Raw genomic sequence first — 21712 nt, 5'->3', positions numbered from 1 at the left:
TCAAGATAAAGAATAAAGATAAAATGAAAATGCTATTTCTGGTGATATTGACCGCTATTGTCTTGATCCACGTTGGCACCTCCGGTACTGTTGAGTATGCAAAACACTGGAGAACTGACAGCAGATGTGGCAGCAGACATGGACACAAGGTTTAAGATTTATCTAATTTGTATTTACTTTTAGTTATTGTACATTTCCCTTAAGTTTACGCTTATTGCTTAACCTCGTCACAGAATTAACTGTTGTTGGTTATTTGTGACACTGTGAACCATATTAAGGTGGAGGTAGAAGGAGAGCTAGTATCAGGACACTGCAAGCCTCGCTCTACTCACGGTTACTCCTGCTGCTCAAGGTGGGGCTGGTGTGGGACTAGTCATAGTCACTGTTCCTGTCAGCACTGTGTCAAGTATATCGAACAACCCGCCATATTACAGTATGTGTCTTCTAATATTTGTTTATATTATATTTATTAACATGGTATCACTAATAATGTTATCTAAATCACTTCGAGCCCGGATAGTGGAGTGAAATATTTCAACCCTCATTGTCGACCATTTTTAAAACAGTGTTAATAGTGTAAACACTAATATGTTTACATTGAGGGGTCGTTCACACATTACGTATTCAATAGTTTAGCTATTTTTACCCCCTCCCCCCTCCGTAATCAACCGTAATCAAGACCCAACCCCCTCCCCACCTGACAGCAATATTACGTAATCATAGCCTGACTCTAGCCCCCTACCTAAAAAAACAATTTGTTGCCCTTTTATCGTATTTCGACCTTCAACAATTTTCGAGTTCGAACACAAGGGTCCCCCCTTGTATGTTTTGTAAAATTCGTTTTTAAGTCAAACATTTTCCTGGAAACTACTTTTCTCCACAGTTCATATCACCCTGATCATTATAAGCCGAAAATATTTTTCAGGACCTAGCCCTCGAGAATTTTTCCTGGAGATTAATAAAATTTCTGATTGATATCCGGCCAATCACCTTCTAAACTACTTACTATAGTCGAATATCCGATCAATTTCTAAATTGTATCACTATCACTATCAGAGTGAAATTGAGTGGAATTTGTATTAAAATATTGTCAAATTTTTATCATTCTAGAGGGTACTAAAATAGAAAATTTTGATTACGTAATCAAAGACCAAACCCCCCCCCCCCCCCCCCCGTAATCAACCGTAAGCATTTGGCTGATTACGTAATATGTGAACGACCCCTTATACAATTAAAATGTAACCATATTATTAGGGCAGACGAAAAGAAAAGAAGTCAGATGAGTCTGACAGATATCGCAATAGAGCCCTACTTGAAAGAAGTTGACTGTTCTCAACTTTCCGGGACTGACCAATTCCATCAGCAATTTATTTCAGGCATTGGATTTTTTGTCACTGAAACCGAAACTGGGAAATGGGAATCCGGAATGAACATGATTTCTTGTTTTTCTTTCAAAAATTCGTAAATGAAAGTCATGATAGTGATACTGAAATTATGCTATTTTGAAAACTGACGAATTTCTTTTGTTGCATAACTTCTAATGGAGGTTCACAGTAGGTCGCATTAATCATAACTTTCCACCTTTCATTTCTGGGTGTTGCTGGGAAAATGTGTGACGTTTTCCACCAATTTGATATTTGAGTACAGGGTATCAATTTCCCTAAAATCTTGATCATGAAGGTAGCATAAAATAACATCACTGTATCTTTGTCCAGACAGTTGCCAGTACAGTAGCAGAAACATATCAACATTCAACATACATTACATCTATTCTAGCGCTATGTCAGTATTCCTCGTCCTCCTTCTCTTCCTGGTCCCCTTGACTGAGTCACAAGTTCTGATCCACTACCACCCCACTAAAGTAAACCGATGTGGTCCTCGTCACAAGGTTACTGACGAAGAAGGAGTGCAACATGCGACTGCGTGCAGAGTGGCTCCAGATCGGGCGTTTAGGTTAGTTACCTTATTTATTCTAAGTTTTCTGGTCCTCGCCATTCCGTTTTGAGAGGTTACACCGTAAACTGTTTCTCTTTACCGATTTTCTTTACTATTTCTCTTTACTCATACTGTTTTTCTTTACTGTTTCACTGTTTCTCTTCAGGTGTTGCTCCAGACATGGGTGGTGTGGAGATTCGTCCTACCACTGCTGTCCCACCTGTCCCAAATACTACTCCTTCACCGCCACCAAGACTTTCTCCAGCAAGTCTGAATTTGTTACTTACGAGTATTCTGACGGAGGAACAGTGGCCGATTGTTCGAATGCACTGGAAATGGATCCAACTAATAAAGGATTTATAAATTCTGTAGTTTTTCACAATGACAGCGGACAGGTTTTGATTGATGAGTTCACGTGCTTTGCAGAAAGTTTGATGATAAAAAGTGATTTAGAATGATGTCTGACTGTTCAGTTTGGAAAAATTATGTTTAAACTTATTTCTTGTGTTTGTAGATTTGTTAATGAAACAGTTGATAATTTGTTTGATTTTGAATACGGTATATCGATCCAGTCACTTGAAAAATGGTGCATTATTTTTTTTAATTCTGTAGATCGAAAAACGTTGAGGGGGGGGGGGGGGCTGACCATATTAAAGTATATTAAAGTATATCCCCGCCCCTAAATCGAGAAAAACCCTACATTTTAATATACCTTAATATACCCAAAATTAGTATTTAGTCGAGCTATATTCATCGTTTAGATTTGCAAGATAAGTCTGTTTTTGGACTAGTACATGAATTTACATCCAGTTTGGTAAAAAAATGGCTGAGTTATGAGTTTTAGATATATGCCCATATTTGGGCATACGCACCAAATATGAAAGCTTTCGCCCAAAATTCGATCAAATTTCAATATTTTTGAATGAGACTAACTTTATGAAAGATATTGCTCAATATTTGTTGAATAGTGGATACAATTAAAAAGACCTCCATGAACAAAAGTGCACATAATATCTCGGTTCGGGATACTAGCCAAAATGACTTCATTAAAATTGAAATAACTCCATCAGTTTTCAATATTTTTGCATGAAATTTTCGGAATCGATTAAGAATTGCATTTCAAGCTTATTGTGGGCAGCGATTTTGATTTAGGCCACCAAAAAGATAAATTATATTAAAGTGTATTAAAGTATATTAAAGTATATTAAAGTATATTGAAGTATATTAAAGTATATTAAAGTATATTAAATTATATTTTAAAATATATTAAATTATATTAAAGTATATTAAAGTATATTAAAGTATATTAAAGTATATTAAAGTATATTAAAGTATATTAAAGTATATTAAAGTATATTAAAGTATATCCCAACCCTTGAATAAATTGAAACCCTCCCACCCTCCCTCTCTCCCTCCCTCCCTCAGATTTCCCAGGATAATTATTTTTTGATTCTTTTTTTAAATCCCTGAACCGTGAATTATTAGAGTAAACGCGTCCCATCTCCTTCAAGTTAAACATATCCACGAAAGCCCATGGCTTATCTAGCTTTGATGTCAGACATCCGGTTGTGAGCTACTCAATGTTTCCCAGGCTATGAATTAAGAGTTGATGCTTATCTTATCAGATATCGTGCCGGTTATTTGGACCAGGTAAGTTGCAGTGGGTCTAGTTCAAATGAAAAAGTATATACCGTCTAATCGGGCGGAATAAACTAATTTTGCAAATTGTTGTGATCTGAACCCATGTAGTACGATCAGTTAAATCAAACCACGTGTCCCGGGTTTTGCTTCAATTTGCTCCAAACATTTCCCATGGCTATTAGATACCAAGGTATATAAAAATCTGAAGAAATTTCCACAAGTAACTTACGATCAAATCACCGAAATGAGTTTCTCCTATCAGTTAGCTAGTTTATCTTGCGCACTCATCTTAGTGCAACTTTTGTCCATTTCTTCTGCTTCTTGTCACGCAGACGACCTCAAGAACAGCCTGGAGGAGATTACTAAAATACACCGAGATTCTATAGATATTCTGATAGATGTACTGGATAACACCCCTCACGATACGATCACTTACTTGGACCTGGAGGGGTTTGTGGACGCCAAAACTGCTTATGATTCACAAAAACGCAAATACGTAACTGCAGCGAAGAAGATTTACGAGCTCTCTTGGAAATTGGAGAGGAGTTTCAACGATAACGGCAAGTGGAGACGCTTCAGCAAGTCGGCTGTTCAGATCCGGAACAAGACGAACATTCTGAATCAGACGTGTTTTAAAGAGTACGCGATAGTGGTGGACTTGACAGGCGGAGAAGGTGTCTTGGTGGATAAACTTCTTGAAGCTGTCCTGGAGATGTTCATTGCGGAGACTTTTCTCAACGAACATTTCAACCATCTCGCTGAGCCTTACAGCAAAATTTAGAGATATTTTGGTATTTAAGATGATAGCAGTAGTAGTAGTAGAAGATTAGAAGAAGATTACTTGTAAACGTAGACATTAGTTGTAGTGTAGCTATAGAGACATATTATACAATAGTTATTTTATACATTTCAAGTATATATTATATACTAGCTTATTAAAGGATAATTAGCATAGTTAACAAAACGTGGATTATACTTATAATAGTATTCTTTAGATGTAGAATTATGAAAATTTGTATTTATTTTAGCAACACATTTAATCAAATATTATATCAATAGTATTTTATCAATGCTAAACATTTTTTCAAGGTTCCGACTTGAAAAGTTGATATGGAAGTTAACTGCTAAGGTAGGGTTATAAATCAAGAGGCTTGCATATAATGAACATATTGACACGGGTGCAGAGTTGAGTCTGTACGGAACCTAGTAGTTACAGATCCTTGTTTAACTTGCCGTACAGCATGGTCATCCACTACTTTAGCCCGGCGAGGCACATAACTCCCTCTACAACTCCATGACAAATGTTTCATATATACTAGCCGAGTTCACAAGTTATATCCTTGTGTTTGAGAAGAGCACGTTAGAACTGCTTCCTTATGGTTAGTTTAGGTAGCAAATTTCCATTTGGAAGGTCGTTTTAGATTTACTATTCATTGTTATTTTTCAAGTCGGACCTTAAAGTTTAAATAAGTCTTGATAATGTTTGCTTTCGTAGAGAGCGAACTTTCTCTTTCAGCTGCAGCCTAAACTTGTAAACTTTTACAGATTTTCAAGTTTTATAAAACTGATCGTGCTCAGTTTAATGATACTTTAGTCTTGAACAGATCATGGGTGCAGCTGAAGTGAAAGTTAATCTTGATTCATTTTGAATCAATCTTGATTTTAGAATTAAAATTTATATACATCATAGTTAACTTATCAACTATACTGATTTTTAGTTTGTAATTATATTTTGATGTGACTAAATTTTAGAAAATTCCGATTATACATAATTTTGGTTTTTAATTTTGATCAATACGAACTGAATCGCCCAAAATTAAATTAAAAAGTAAATGAGACACAAAAATGTAAATCTCTCATAAGCCATAATCTTGAAAGTTACTGGTAACAAATTAATTAGTCGGGTTTCTTTTCGCTCCAGAGTCCAGAAGCAGCACATTTTAGTACGGAGGTTATACATCATAGTTAACTTCCTATTTGATGGAAGGAAGCTCATCAGCCTCATTATTACATGAATTTAAAATGCAAGTAATAAAATGTCGCTTTAAAGATAAGACATTTTGAATTCAGAATTTTAATCAACCGGTATTTTCTGGTAGATCAGGAGCTTTAATGACTAATACTTACCACTTTCACGCGATATAATCGCCCAAAATGTTACATAAATCCAAACTTTGAGTATACGTTTTGTCTGAATCATAACGTACATTGTAACGATGATATCATTTCAATACTAGAAATTAGCTGTTCTTACGAAATGCCAAATATTCGCTATGGAATGTATACCACGGATTTCTCACAGAGAAATCAGTCACGCCTACAATATCATTTGCTCTATTGTCATCTTGTTGTTGTTGCTTATCTCGAGTAGAAATGAAATCTGCAGTAGTGCTAGTCATGTTAGGTGTCCTCATTCAGTTCCACTTCGGGAACTTTCAAAAGGTGAGGTTCTCAAATCCTCAACGCTGGCATGATCCTGCAGCAGTAAAAAAGAACCGTTGCGGAAGGAACGGGAAAGTGGAATTTGAAGGAAGGAATGTGACTGGACACTGCCGACCTCGACCTGGGCTGGGGTATTCTTGCTGCTCCGAACATATGTTCTGTGGCGAGTCTGCTGACCACTGCGACTGTGACAAATGTATAAAGTTCATCGGGTAAGCTTCCAACTGGACATTAAATTCGATCATTTTAACTGATTCTCCGCATTATCTTATTATTAATCTCAGGGCCCTGAAGCCTGAAGCTCAAATTAACTTGAACAATGGCGAACAAAGCCTTCTTTTAGCACAGTATAATTATTAATTTATCTTGATGAGTGAACTAAATCCAGAATTCTGATCGATCACATTATCTTTAAAACACAATTTGATTTCCAAACTAACTGATCCGTCTCTATCAGAGTTGAGATGAAGAGAAGTCGTACGAGCGTGGAAGATATAACCATTTATCCGTATTTGAATAAAGCTAACTGTCCCGCTCTAACGGGGGTGCTACCAGGAAAGCAGAGAGGAAGTTTCGTGACCGGGATTAGATTTATTGTCAACGGCAAAGAGTCAGGAGAGGAAAAGTGGCAAGCACTGTTCAACCAAATTTCTTGTCTTTCTATTGAGACGAAAGGTGACCTCTGAATGACTGGTCTCAATAAATTTTATGCTTGTATTTATACTAATGTTTTTAAAACGTCGCGTTTGTTTAATTATTCCACATTATTAGTATTCATTATCCGTTTCCCTTGATCGCATAAAAGGAATTATCCGAAATTCTGAATATTATCAGTATAATCAGGAATCATCACTTTATGAGAAAGAAAACTTAGGTTTCAAACTTTACAAATTCGCATTCCACTGTTGCTGATAGATAAAATGATGTGTTTCATTACTTAATTCAAGATTAATTAGATTTTAGCTATGTCATTATCCCTCCTCCTTCTCTTCCTGATCCCCCTGTCTGAGTCACAAGTTCAGATCCACTACCACCCCACTAAAGTAAACCGATGTGGTCCTCGTCACAAGATCATTGGCGAGGATGGATTAGAGCATTCTACAGCGTGTCCAACCAGCCAAGATCATCCTGTCAAGTGAGACAAACTAGTTACTAGTTACTAATCCTACACTATTATTCATACTGAGAAAGTGAAGCTCCAGTTGTAATTATAATTATAATAATTATAAAAATTAATTATAATAATTATAAAAGTTAATTATAATAGTTATAATTCCTTTCAGATGTTGCTCCCTATCTGGACACTGCGGATTCTCGGTAGAGCACTGTGATTGCGACCATCCCTGGTGCAATAAATACTACTTTTACAACAGAGCATTCTCCAGTAGATCAGAGTTTGTCACTGTAAATTTCCCAGATGGTGGGTCAGAGGTCGATTGCTCAGCTGCTTTACAGCGGAGAAGTCAAGGGTTTTTGAATAAGATCGTATTTGAAAATAAGAACAATCTGATATTAACAAGCTTTACTTGTTTTGGGGAAACTTTTGTGATTAACGATTATTCATGAACTGGATTTGCTTAATTTTTTTCGATGATCTCAAACAAAATAAAATATCATTTAACTTGAAATATCAATTATCAAATATTATACATTTATCACATGCCTTCTCATGCGATATCAAAACTTTCGCCCACGAGGCTTGCCGAGTTAGCGAAAGTTTCGATATTTCCCGAGGCTTGCTCGACATTTTCAATCACGAGGCTTGCCGAGTTTTGAAAATGTTGATATCGCATGAGAAGGCATGTGATTAATGTTTTATCACACTTTCTTTGGAGCCAAATTTGGCCGGGAAAGCAGAATTTGATCAAACGTTAGTTATAACTGTCACCAAAGCAAACTAGACATGTCGAACTTATTTATGTTTATAATATTCAAACTATATATTATAGCTCTCGATGAGTTAGTATTTCAGATATCGAAGATACAATACGTACAATTAAGATCTCACGTGCTCATCACATTTATGACACAGTGAATGCTGTATGCCGCGCCCAATTTGCTTTATAATCATAAGTGATACGTAGTGCATTGAATATTATTATATTTATCGACCATGGGACTTGTACTTATTGGCGTCTAGAATATTCCGCCACGATCACCGCGTCTTATTAATCACAAATTATATCCTGCATATTAATTGGTGTGAGGTAATTTTATACTTGATCATTACTACCGAAAATATACTATATATATAAATATACATCCGTTCAAGTGTTGATTAAATACATCAGAGTCCTTATCATAAATGTGTATCTGCGATAAGGTGAAAGTATTTCCTAGTTCTTGTATTTAAATAGAGTTGTGGAGCTATAATTAGTATCTATAATCTATCAGTCCACATTATACACCACAGGCCCTAATTCACATCAAAAATGTTATCGTCCGTTTTGATTCTTGACTGTCTGTTATTTCAAAATGATTTAATCAATGCAACTTGTAATCGTTGACAAGTTAGAATTTTATCGAGTATATAAGTCTGCTTTATAGTTCTTAGTCAGTATTCATCTTCCTTGCCATAATTTGCCATTATTTGGAGCCAAATTTGGCCGGGAAAGCAGAATTTGATCAAACTTTAGTTATAAATCTCACCAAAGCAAACTAGACATGTCGAACTTATTTATGTTTATAATATTCAAACTATATATTATAGCTCTCGATGAGTTAGTATTTCAGATATCGAAGATACAATACGTACAATTAAGATCTCACGTGCTCATCACATTTATGACACAGTGAATGCTGTATGCCGCGCCCAATTTGCTTTATAATCATAAGTGATACGTAGTGCATTGAATATTATTATATTTATCGACCATGGGACTTGTACTTATTGGCGTCTAGAATATTCCGCCACGAGCGCGTTTGATACGTAATTAATACATCCTGCAAATCAATCGATGTTTGGTGATTCTAATACTTTATTTCTATTAGATATTTTTAGAGTCATTAAAACTGTAGAATCTATGTATGATGTATAGAACATCCGTTTAAACGTTGATTATACATCACAGTCCTTATCGTATAATCTGTATCTGCGATAAGGTGAAAGAATTTCCTAGTTCTTGTATTTGAATAGAGCTGTGGGCTATTTATCAGTCCACATTATACACTACACACCCTAATTTACATCAACAATATCATCGTCCGTCTTGATTCTTGATTGTCTGTTATTTCAGAATGATTTAATCAATGCAACTTGTAAACGTTGACTTAGAATTTTATCGAGTATATTCTACTTAGTTCTTAGTCAGTATTCATCTTTACTTGCCATTATCTGCTTCGCTAGAAATCATCTGAACTGGAAATTATCAGAACAGTTGTAATAATTAAATGTATCTCTTCAACATTTTAGAACGCAGTACTCCACCAGCCTATAACCACCCTGGTCATGGCCAGGTAGTTCACCCGTACTGTTACCAATATTGAATTGGTCTAAAGAATGGCAGCACATTAATCATCGGACCTGTTTGCCACAGTGCCCAGACTGATTTATAACCAGATTAGCTGATTAAGTTACGTCATTCGTCCCTTGATATATTTATATAGATAATATATTTTATAGGATGTTTTTATTGCACTTATTTGCACTAACTAAAATTCAGTTAAAACTGGTCCTAGGATAGAATTTACGCTCTTTATTGTACAGAATCTATAAGTCTCTTTATCAGTCTGTTTATAGATCAGCCACGAATTTCGCAAGCTAATCTAGGCGAAACCGGTTTGGAAAAGCCAAGTATAATTTCTGCACAATTTCTATATGGAATATGGCTCAAAGAAGGGATCAGAGGGGGTTTAAATTCAGGTCTGAAATGGCTGAAATCTGGCTTTGTTTTGTGTGTTTTCTTCCTTCGAATAGATCAAACATCGTTTCTGTGTTTACTACTTTTTGTGAGGGTGACTGTAGTTTGTTCTGACACTTCCTTTTTAATTTCAAGTAAGCAATTAAGGAAATTAATGAGCCTGATTAATTGTATCGCTGACAAGTACCAAAACTTTGTGCAACTTTCAAGTCTGCTTGTAAACTTTGATCTCGTTTTCAGTAACCTTAAGTCGCTTGAAACTCGTACAAACCAGGGAGTTTTTACTTTGTTTCATCATCCGAAGCCTAATTAGGTTTTGAACTATGAAGTGCAGTAAAAAAGCAACAGTTTGAAAAAGTTTTACAACAAAAAATTGTATTTTGCTTAACACATCTCAAACGCAAGGAAATGTTTTTAAAACAAGGTATAAATATATTTTTCCACAATCTGGAAAGTTTATCTGATCATTGCATTTACGGTCATAGACTACTTCAGGTTGTTGATTTAAATCTTTATTTAAATCAGTACCTCACAGTAGTAGAGCAGTTGTTGAGAGTGGGCTCCTTGTTCCTATGGGAATATCGGACTCTCTCTGAGCAACTGATTGATATTTCATGCCCCCGGGTGAGAGCCTGTGCTCCCCATCGGGACATGTAATATCAATTCTGCTTTCCTGCCAAATTTGGCTCGAAAGTGTGATAATATTATGTACACTGTATACAAGGAAATAAAAATGCAAATGAAAGCTTGGCTACTAAATTCTCAACTCTGAAACGTGACATAAAACTTCTGACTAATAAAATCTCTGACTGACACCCAACCGTCCATAAGATACTTACATTCGAATTACCCACTTAAATAAGATTATCAGAATTCGTTTTCAAGATCTGGCTACAAAGTCCTCGTAGTGGGGGTGTTCGAGAAGAGAATTTGAGAGAAGATTTACAAATTCGGAGGGCTGAAGAGTGATGGAAACATCGGTCTTCCCACTGTTTATCTGTAAAATCAGTAGTAACTAAAACGAGGAAACACAGTTTGTAAGCTTTAATGAAAACTTTCGCTATGACATATGAAAAAGTTTGTATCTCTATCATTTCGATAATACAGCCAAAAATGGTGAGCGCTATAAATTATAAATGGTATCTGTACCTTGGTCCAGATGACGTCAGTAGATCTGCAGAGCACACTAACTGGGCACCTGTTGACTTGAGTAATGGCCCACGAGCAGGCTTTATCAGCAAACTCAGCAGAGAAGGGCTGCAGTCCAGCAGTCCAAGCTATACCACCGTGTATCACATCAACCAACTGGGATTGTAGCTAATGTTTGCATCGAGTTATAGGAAAAGTGTATTATTCCTGCATATTTAAAAGGAGAAGAATCATTAGACTGGTTTTAATAATAATTGGCATCGTATATTTTTTGCTATGGTGGTTATATAAACTTACTCTGTTCTGTCTAATTTGCATTCCCCAATCTTCAGATTCCTTCTCTCTATGCATTTTGTACTCAGCAGCGAGGGGCATTCTTTTCAGCAGCAACTCCACCTGAAATTTTTCAAGTCAAACCCTTGTTAAAGGTCTCGAAATCTAACATCGACTATTACAATTAACTATGTTTTGACAGAGCGAAAGAAAAAATGCTTCAGCGCCTCGGGTCGCGCGGCTTTTTATTTAATAACGATTTCCATGTTTTATTACAAATTTTATAATCGGGTCCCGCGTTCGCTCACTACGGAATTAGCTCTACCTCAGCGTGGGTCTGTAAACTGGTGGTGGCCGAATCGATTTTAAGCTCGAATCGTCTGAATCACAATTAAAGCTATTTAAACTGAGCTTGACAAAGTATATGTGATATCTTCTAGAAGTGTTCTGGTAGACAAAACTAAACTATCTCGCTTTGACTTACTCCGCTTGGGGTCATCTCCATGATTGTATACGCTTCAGCAACTGTGGTTACAGGTTGTCCGTTCACGCTTAGCAGCTGATCTCCAACATGAAACTTGTCCTGTAGCGCTGGTTCTTTCTGGTTCCAACCAGATAGCCTGAATTATGTTACCACTCGAATTTTACTGTTTTTTACTTGCGAAATATTGTGCGGCATTTTCACTGAATTTATTCAGTCATAAGTAGGGTTAAACTAAAACAAAGGGAATCTTTAGAATTTTTAAAATCGCCATAACGACAGAACATGTAATCAAGCTAGATGCAAAATAATATCGTCTGCAACTGAAAGTTAATAAAGTGGAACATGAGTTCCAAACATATATTACGATAATTTTGCAATCAAATTGCACCTAATTTACGTTAAATCAGCAACCGGCTGATGAGAGAAATATAAAACAACGCCATCATCACTCGCCATCATGATACTTTTACCAATCCTACCCGGTGTGCAGGATTCATTTTGTGCTCGGAAACCACTCAGAGGAAGTGCTTGAAGAGGAACTGGACGGGACTGACCTAACGCTTATTATTTTGCTCTTTGGACACCCGGGCTCATCTTCTACTCCTTATTATACCGCCACTTATATATCCCTGTTTCTACTTCATTTCATAGACCACCATGGTGCAATCTCTCGAAAATGATAATAGATGCCTAGATCATGCATATATCTATGTATAGATAAATATATATATATATATATATATATCGCTTTATGTGCTCTCTAGGCGCAAAATAACTGGTATGAGCACAACGGAATTTATAGTAGAAATCGTACATTAGGTGCAGGTACAAACGGTATTTAGCAAGTGTAAAAATGAGCCATGCTTTTTTATTAAGTTAGATATTGTCGGTCACACAAATGTCATCCCAAAAAAAACATAAAAATATTAATTAGTTAGCTAGTGAGATTTATATCGTCTGCAAGTGAGCATTCGGTCCGGGACCGAACTAGACGAACTTCACCCTCAATCATTGTCTTCAGTTCGATACCACTGGTCACATGATATATTCTACTTTCTTCATTAAATCGAACTCTTGAATATCTTTCCTTAGAAAGCAAAATACGTCGCATACTTTTCATCTCACCGAGTACATACGCTTTGAAATGATTCATTCTGCTAAAGTATATAAAAGGGTTGATTGTCGCGTTGAGAGCCACACACAGCACAAAAAGAATGTTCCAGGAATAAGAGGACATCCAGAGGGAGGAGAATAGGGGTCCCGGATACTCGTACTTATAGAGGGTCACCAGGTACAGGATAAACTGTATAAATACTGGTATATTGAACATTATGTAGACCAGTGTCATGATAATTATTGTTATTGTGGCATACACTTTCATTCTGGAGCTGGACCTATTGTTTGAAATGCTCCTTGATTTAAGGATATGAAAGGAGGATAGAGTGCAGCTCACTACGACAGGGATAATCGGGCAACCCAGTTCAACTACGTCCAGGATGGTGTCCATGTTTCTCCATACCTCATTGGAGGCTTCACTATAACAGTAAGTATCATCGGATAGATATAGCATTTTAGACATTCCCAGAGCCATTGGTATTACCGCTTGTAAAGATAAGATCAGGAAGTAAAGTCCCATCACTATCAAGATAGATCTCTTGCGGATCTTGTGCAGTGGGAAGAGTAGGGAGTGGGTTCGAGTCATGCTGAGAATTGTTACCATCGACACGGAAAAATGAGGGACCACCGTGTTGATACTGCCCCAAAACGTACAGAAGCCCTTCAAGCCAAACATCAGTGGCTCCCGATTTCCAATGTAGGAAATAGCAACTGGTAGAGTAAGCAGAGATACTACAATATCCGTCAGCGAAATAGCCAAGTAGATGCAGGTGGAGAGTTCCTTGCGTTGCACTGCAAAGTATCTGAACGCAGTTATATTACCAAGAGTCCCGAACACGAAGCAGAATAAGTGTAGAGAAGCTAAGAACAAGTCCAACTCTCGGATATAAGGTTGCTCTTGTCTGTTTCATTTAAACTTCCCTCTACTAGGAGGAGGGTGTCGTTGGTGCTGGTTATATTTCCTCGTAAGAGGCTAATACTCGACATAACCTGAGTAGATGGATAAGAGGAGAGAGTAATATTAGAACAACAGGAAATAGAGGAGAGAGTAACATTAGAACAACAGGAAATATCGAATATAAGAACAATGTTTATTAAAGAGCTTTACAAAGTATCAAACTAGACTAAACACAAAAGTAGAAGTTGTTGCCGGTCTCTTTCAGGGTACGACACACAAATATAGGCTAGTTCCGTGAAGAAAAAAAACACTCAGCAACAATATAAGATATAAAAGATTGGTAACTAGTCTAATAATGTTAGCTAACTCTTCAAATTATCATCACTAACTGTTAAAGTAACCATCATTAGATGCTAATCCTGCATGAAGACACCTATCCTATCTAACATCCCATAAAAAGATGTACATCTCCATCATAAAGACCCAGGCAGCCTTCAACAAAGTAAAATAAATTTAATTGGAGGTTTCAGCATGAGAATCGGTCTCTTTTAACATTGGTTTAACCTGCCATCACGACCAGGGCTTCGCTTAATCTCCCTTCCAAACTAACAGCTACTCACAGTTAGTATAGAGATGACTTAAACTGTAACAACCTTAAGGGTAGTTCTGTGGACTCTGCAGTGGCTGTGCAATGACATATTCGAAATTTTAAAAGTAAGCTAGACAGAATTAGAACATCAGACCTGGCTTTTAACTTGCGCAGTAAAGTTTTGCGGTAGCTATCAGCCTGGTGCATTAGTTTTACACAGAACAGTTACGGTAGCTCATTATAGCCATTATAAAATCATTCACTACTTATAATCACCAATTACACCATCCAATTACCAAATTAAATACGACAAGTACAAAAGACCCAAAAGAGACAAAATTTCCAAAAAGTTAATTGATGTGCGGCAGGAAGTTTATGCAAACAATTATTTCGGTCAACATAGGTACAGAAATAGTTAAAAGTTTGGCAAAGCAGAAGGAATATCCCTAGATCACGTGACAGGCGGTGAAATATCGTTCTGCAGATTGTTGACAGATTAAGATTTACGAAGATAAACTTAGACATTTAGACTTTTAGAGTGCCCATGTGACCGACAGTAAGTCGCACAGATCTAAATATTGGTGGGGAGGTGAACCTCTTAACTAATGCGTGACAAGTATTAACCAATCAGCTTCCATCATTTATCGATAGAACCCTGTATGGTTAATTTGGTTATAAGGTGTCAAAGCAAATATGGTTCACAACCCCACTATTCTATTTGTCAGAAGTAACACGTTCCTGCAAACCTAACACGTACCAGCAAAACCGCATTAAAATGTGAACCAAATACAAGTGGACAGACATATCACGAATAACAAAATAAGCGCAGGCTTATAAGCAACTAAGCAGCTAAAGTAAGACTGGACGCAGAGTACATTCCTTCACATGCGTCTGATGAATCATATTTTAGGTTCCATTATTTCAGTGACTATCGTTATATAGCACATCTCATAGCGTGCTCCTTAAACCATCAGTAAGCGGAAAATAAAGAAATTATTACTTTGGGAAATAGAGTTCAATATAACATGCAGACCGACCTACTAAACGACAGTTTAAGTAACCCAGAAACCCAGATCTAAAGATGAATAGTCTAGCACCGTTTAAATCTTCATTCTGTTAAAATTTTAATTCTATCCACGTAGACTAGCCCTATAGCCTACCAGGCTCTAAATTTTCATTCTGCTGGAACTTTAATTTGATTCACGTAGCCTACCACAATTAAAATCACTCATCTTTATCTTTCGCACTATAATTACGGAGGCTCTGTAGAAAGTAATTGGGATACCTACAATCTAAATCGATATTAAGATATTATCTGTATCATAGTCAGCAATCAAGTACTCTGATCAAGATTAGAAAGCTAAAAGCGTTATAATCTCTAAAATCGGTTCCAAAATGTTTTAAACGTTGTTAAATAAACTTTTCAAAAATTACACGAATTTTTAACAAATGCGAGTCATAAGTGACACAAATATGTAAGGAAAATAAAACTGTAGTGGTAAGAATATTGCGTAATAGGCAATTTGTACTAGAGGCAGATTCCAACATACAGAGTTGACGACTTATTTTGATTGGCTTGCATATTATTAATCTGCATTGATAAATAACTGTTCTGTTATACAGACATAGTTCATGACCAATTAATATTAGTGCGACGTAGCACAATAGCTCCAATAATTTCAGACAGTGCAATCTAGCTCACACGGATAATTAAGTACGAATAATAACTTGCAGAAATAACAAACCAATTCCAACGTAAATAATCGCACCACCACCACGCCATGTCGAGCAGAATAATTTCAGCTGTTTGTTGTGTAATAAATCATTATTATAGGACCCAGTTCAGCCTAATTAAAACGGTTGCCAGTGGTCGATAACAGGGTGCTTAGTAACAGAACTATTACAATGAAATAAGGGAGATTGGAGAGGAGAGACCGGTGGAGCAGCTAGTGATGAGACATCAGCTGAGAGAGACAGCCACCAAGTTAACAAACACTCACAAGAATCCACTCAGAACAGTCAAAGCTTTTAAAACAAACCACAGCATGTCCGTCAAATGAGTGGAGGTGAATGATACGATTGTGTTCTGTGGCCCAAGCGCTAACTAAATCAGAGAGACCAAGGCTGACGAGAATTACGGAGTGGTTTCGTGTGAATGAGAGCGGTGTTCCTTGCTGAATTCAATAATCTTACGAACTTATTAAAGTGTTAATTTGATGAAATATGCGTCTAATTAATCCCCGGAAACTCATAACCTGAGAACAATCCTCGGTACTTTCTAGAAGACAGCTCCGTGAAATTCCACAGTAGAATTCCACCGAAATGTCTGATGTATACTAACATTTTACCGAATTATACTATCCCAGACGTTTACAAACGAGGAAACGCAATAAAACATGATAAAAACACAAATCATGCTGAACCCAGACGTTAAGAGGCTAAGAGGTTAACAGGTTAACAGGTTAACAGGTTAACAGGTTAACAGGTTAACAGGTTAACAGGTTAACAGGTTAACAGGTTAACAAGTTAGTAGTTATCGCCAGGCCAGGTAGCCAACATGAAAAACACAACCACAGCACACGTTAGGTGCAAACATCAAAGGTGAATAACTTCTATGAGATCTATTGTTACTTTGCTAAGTACATTGTATTCCAATACTTAACCTCTTGCACCACTATGATAAAGGATATAAATTTCGTCTATTTGGGGAGCGTGCACAAGTGACGTCACTTCCTGCGGGTTCAGTTGACGTCACGTACGAATGTGGCAAACTACAAACCACACTCGTCAGGTATTTGCGTTAGCGCTTCGGGTGCTGTCAACTAAAAGGATGAGCTTCTAAGCAGTCTGAAACCAATCAAGTAGATTATGTGAGCCGGCCAAGCCACTGATTGAGTGATAAGATCCCATCAGATTTTAAAATGGTCATAACTCAGCAAAATTTTAAACATCAAACTTAACATTTTGGCACACGTTTACAATTATCTGATCAAAGGTATAATCTGATTAAGTTGTGTAGTGTTGTTGAGTTTCATTTGATGATTCTTTCAAGAAAATTTCTGATTTGTTCTGAAAAGACTAAGTGATGACAATTTTCTTATGAACATGAAGGTAAATACATAAATCACGTATCGACATTTAATTAACACAATTTCAGAATATGAGTATGACGTAGAAATGTCATACAATGGTTTCTATAATAGTATAGAGGGGGGTGTCATGTCCGTCCATGTCCGCCTATTATATGTCCTGTCCTTTTTGGATTCTATGAGACAACGGACGTGTTTTTTGGGACATTGGCGGACACGGACGGACATTGGCGGACTCGGACGGACATTGGCGGACTCGGACGGACATTGGCGGACTCGGACGGACATTGGCGGACCCGGATGGACATTGGCGGACTTGGATGGACATTGATGGACATTAGCGGACATTGGTGGACATTAGCGGACAAACATTTTGAGGACTGAAGAGTACTGAAGAGTACTGAAGAGTACTGAGGAGGATGGCTGAGAAGGATGGCTGAGGAGGATGGCTGAGGAGGATGACTGAGGAGGATGACTGAGGAGGATGACTGAGAGGGAGGAGAAGGATCAGGAAGACCCAGGAGGAGGAGGACCCAGAAGGAGGACCTAGGAGGAGGAGGAGGAGGACTCAGGAGGAGGACTCAGGAGGACTGAGAAGGAGGAGGACTCAGGAGGATGGCTGAGGAGGATGGCTGAGGAGGATGACTGAGAGGGAGGAGGAGGAGGAAGAGGAGGAAGAGGACTGAGGAGGAGAAGGACTGAGGAGGAGAAGGAGGACCCAGGAGGAGGAGGACCCAGGAGGAGGAGGACCGAGGAGGAGGACCCAGGAAAAGGCCTCAGGAGGAGGAGGAGGACTGGGGAGGAGGAGAACTGTTGAGGACTGATGAGGAGGACTGAGGACGAGGAGGAGGAGTAGTAGGAGGACTGAGGAGGGGAGGAGGAAGAGGACTGGGGAGGATCAGGAAGACCCAGGAGGACCCAGGAGGAGGAGGAGGAGGAGGACCCAGGAGGAGGAGGAGGACTGAGGAGGACTGAGGAGGAGGACTGACGATGACTGAGAAGGAGGAGGTTGGCTGAGGAGGATGGCTGGGGAGGATGGCTGGGGAGGATGGCTGAGGAGGATGACTGAGGAGGATGACTGAGAGGGAGGAGGAGGAGGACTCAGGAGGAGGACTCAGAAGGAAGAGGAGGAGGACTCAGGAGGAGGACTCAGGAGGAGGACGTAGGAGAAATGAGAAGGAGGACTGAAGAGAACTGAGGAGGAGGAGGAGGCGGAGGAGGATTGAATAGGATGAGGAGAAGGAGGGGGACTGGGAGAGGACTGGGGAGGAGGACTGATGAGAAGGATGAGGAGGAGGACCCAGAAGGAGGACCTAGGAGGAGGAGGAGGAGAACTGAGGAGGATGACTGAGGAGGAGGAGGACTCAGGAGGATGGCTGAGGAGGATGACTGAGAGGGAGGAGGAGGAGGAAGAGGAGGAAGAGGACTGAGGAGGAGGAGGAGAAGGACTGAGGAGGAGAAGGAGGACCCAGGAGGAGGAGGACCCAGGAGGAGGACCCAGGAAAAGGCCCCAGGAGGAGGAGGAGGACTGGGGAGGAGGAGAACTGTTGAGGACTGATGAGGAGGACAGAGGACGAGGAGGAGGAGTAGGAGGAGGACTGAGGAGGGGAGGAGGGAGAGGACTGGGGAGGATCAGGAAGACCCAGGAGGACCCAGGAGGAGGAGGAGGAGGACCCAGGAGGAGGAGGAGGACTGAGGAGGAGGACTGACGATGACTGAGAAGGAGGAGGACTGAGGAGTACTGAGGAGGATGGCTGAGGATGGCTGGGGAGGATGGCCGAGGAGGATGACTGAGAGGGAGGAGGAGGAGGACTCAGGAGGAGGACTCAGAAGGAAGAGGCGGAGGACTCAGGAGGAGGACTCAGGAGGAGGACTCAGGAGGAGGACTTAGGAGAAATGAGAAGGAGGACTGAAGAGAACTGAGGAGGAGGAGGAGGAGGAGGAGGACTGAATAGGAGGAGGAGAAGGAGGGGGACTGGGAGAGGACTGGGGAGAGGAGGACTGATGAGAAGGATGAGGAGGAGGACCCAGGAGGAGGAGGACTGAGGACCGAGGAGGAAGAGGAGGAGGATGAAGAGGAGGAGGAGGACCCAGGAGGAGGAGGACTGAGGAGGAGGACTGAGGAGGATGGCTGAGGAGGATGACTGAGAGGGAAGAGGAGGAGGAGGGGGAGGAGGACTCAGGAGGAGGAGGACCAGGAGGAGGACTGAGAAGGAGGAGGAGGAGGACTGAATAGGAGGGGGGGAGGACTGAGGAGGAGGATGGAGGACTGAGGAGAAGGATGAGGAGGAGGACTGAGGAGGACTGAGGACTGAGGAGGAAGAGGAGGAGGATGAAGAGGAGGAGGAGGACCCAGGAGGAGGACCCAGGAGGAGGAGAAGGACTGGGGAGGAGAAGGACTGTTGAGGACTGATGAGGAGGACTGAGGACGAGGAGGAGGAGTAGGAGGAGGACTGAGGAGGGGAGTAGGAAGAGGACTGAGGAAGATCAGGAAGACCCAGGGGGAGGAGGAGGAAGAGTAGGAGGAAGCATCTAAATGTTATTTCCATTTTTGTCCGTTTTTGTCCATTTTTGTCCGTTTTTGTCCGCTCTATTTTTTGTCCGTTTTGAAAATATAGGGTACCGAACGGACAAAAAACATGATCCCCCTATAACAGCAAAAATTGAACATTTTGTTTAGCAATTAAGGTGTCCATTAATGTCCGCCTATGTCCGCCTATGTCCGTCTATGTCCGCCTATGTCCGCCTATGTCCGTCTATGTCCGTCTATGTCCGCCTATGTCCGCCTATGTCCGCCTATGTCCTGTCCTTTTTGGATTATATGAGACAAGCGGACATAGACGGACGTGACACCCCCCCCCCCCCCCCCCCCCCAGTATAATAAAGGAATGAAATAAAGCTGCAAATAAAAATGACGGACGACTTGAATCGCAGCTTTAAAAAAATACACATGCAAGAAAACCGCAACCATGGCAACGACTACTGCAAATGAAATCTGGCGACCAAATTTTGGACGATAATTAGCGGTTTTCTGCAGTTTCTCGCACATTTTTTACATAGAATTTACTAGTCCCATAGTTGTCCCTTGACACTGTACAGAGTTATAAATTCCTTAGTTTGAATAATTCCAAGTTTGAAGTAACCAGCTCAATTTACTTGAATTTAAAAACCCTTAAAAATGACTTTTCTTTAAGAGTTTTAACTCTAACTTTGCACAATTAGTCTATACTATGTTAGAACAATCTTACTATATATAAAGCGAGACGATATATATATATATATATAGTATTTAGTAAGAGATTTAGTATTTAGATAAGAGATAAGATAAGAGTACATTTTTAACGGCTTTCAGTTTCTTTTTTAAATTTCAGTTCATCAGATTTTCCCACTGCTTTTAGTTTGTATTTATTCTCAATTGTATATGATTCGTATTTGTTGTAGTTACTTTAATGATATAATTTCTCAGAATTGATGTAAATAAACGATGCAAAGACTTTCGAAGATCTAATCACAACCGCTTTCTTTTATTGTGTAGAAGTCCAGCCATGAAATATATATATATATTTCTATATACACAATAAAAGAAAGCGGTTGTGATTAGATCTTCGAAAGTCTTTGCATCGTTTATTTACATCAATTCTGAGAAATTATATCATTAAAGTAACTACAACAAATACGAATCATATACAATTGAGAATAAATACAAACTAAAAGCAGTGGGAAAATCTGATGAACTGAAATTTAAAAAAGAAACTGAAAGCCGTTAAAAATGTACTCTTATCTTATCTCTTATCTAAATATTTATCTGTGCCATTTTACTGACACCACGGCATCAACTTTAACGCAAATTTCTGCAAAAACCGTAAAAGATATACAACTGAAACTTTCTTGACTGGGTCAAATGCTTTAATGGCCTCCAAATCAGCATGAAAAAATAAAAAATTGGCCAAGAAATAGGAGTTTTAGAGATCAAAATTTGGTACCCCAAGTGGTGTCAAAAATGCGAATTAAATAGGTAATAATTGTTTTAGTCTCTTGAGTCTTGACACCATTTTAGGGTTAGACGGTTCCTGCTAGTCATTTTAATGTATGTGAATACTGAATAAAGAACCTGAGGGTCACCAAAACAAAGACAATGAGGACGAAAGTAGCTCCTGCACGGGCTTCCATTTATCTAGTGATGTAAATAATAAGAACGGTGTAAATAAAACATATAATTGCACTGATCTGTTATTC

General features: G+C 38.9%; 1 protein-coding gene and 2 long non-coding RNA genes across 3 annotated transcripts in view; 2 read left to right on the top strand and 1 right to left on the bottom strand.

The window, feature by feature from the left end:
* Window positions 1–9: 9 nt before the first annotated feature.
* LOC134826387 (uncharacterized) lies at window positions 10–1443 on the top strand. The gene is made up of 3 exons (XR_010161694.1): window positions 10–149; window positions 279–433; window positions 1255–1443. It is a non-coding gene; the product is annotated as an uncharacterized LOC134826387 (long non-coding RNA).
* Window positions 1444–1740: 297 nt separating this feature from the next.
* On the top strand, window positions 1741–2473 carry LOC134825918 (uncharacterized). Its single transcript, XR_010161637.1, has 2 exons — window positions 1741–1953; window positions 2102–2473. It is a non-coding gene; the product is annotated as an uncharacterized LOC134825918 (long non-coding RNA).
* An 8109-nt stretch (window positions 2474–10582) lies between these two features.
* Window positions 10583–21712, bottom strand: part of LOC134823921 (uncharacterized) — a 29710-nt gene continuing 18580 nt past the window's right edge. The window contains exons 6-9 of the mRNA XM_063835520.1: window positions 11785–11920; window positions 11325–11423; window positions 11028–11183; window positions 10583–10875 (exon numbers count right to left, since the gene is read on the bottom strand). Of these exons, the coding sequence (XP_063691590.1) occupies window positions 10759–10875; window positions 11028–11183; window positions 11325–11423; window positions 11785–11920 (508 nt within the window). The 3' untranslated portion in view covers window positions 10583–10758. The remainder of the gene's footprint in view (window positions 10876–11027; window positions 11184–11324; window positions 11424–11784; window positions 11921–21712) is intronic.

Source organism: Bolinopsis microptera, chromosome 1, assembly GCF_026151205.1.
Source record: "Bolinopsis microptera isolate Bmic1 chromosome 1, MBARI_Bmic_1.0, whole genome shotgun sequence".
NCBI classification, from domain to species: domain Eukaryota; kingdom Metazoa; phylum Ctenophora; class Tentaculata; order Lobata; family Bolinopsidae; genus Bolinopsis; species Bolinopsis microptera.
Note: the sequence above shows the minus strand (reverse complement) of the source record. Positions and strands in the feature narration are given on the sequence as shown.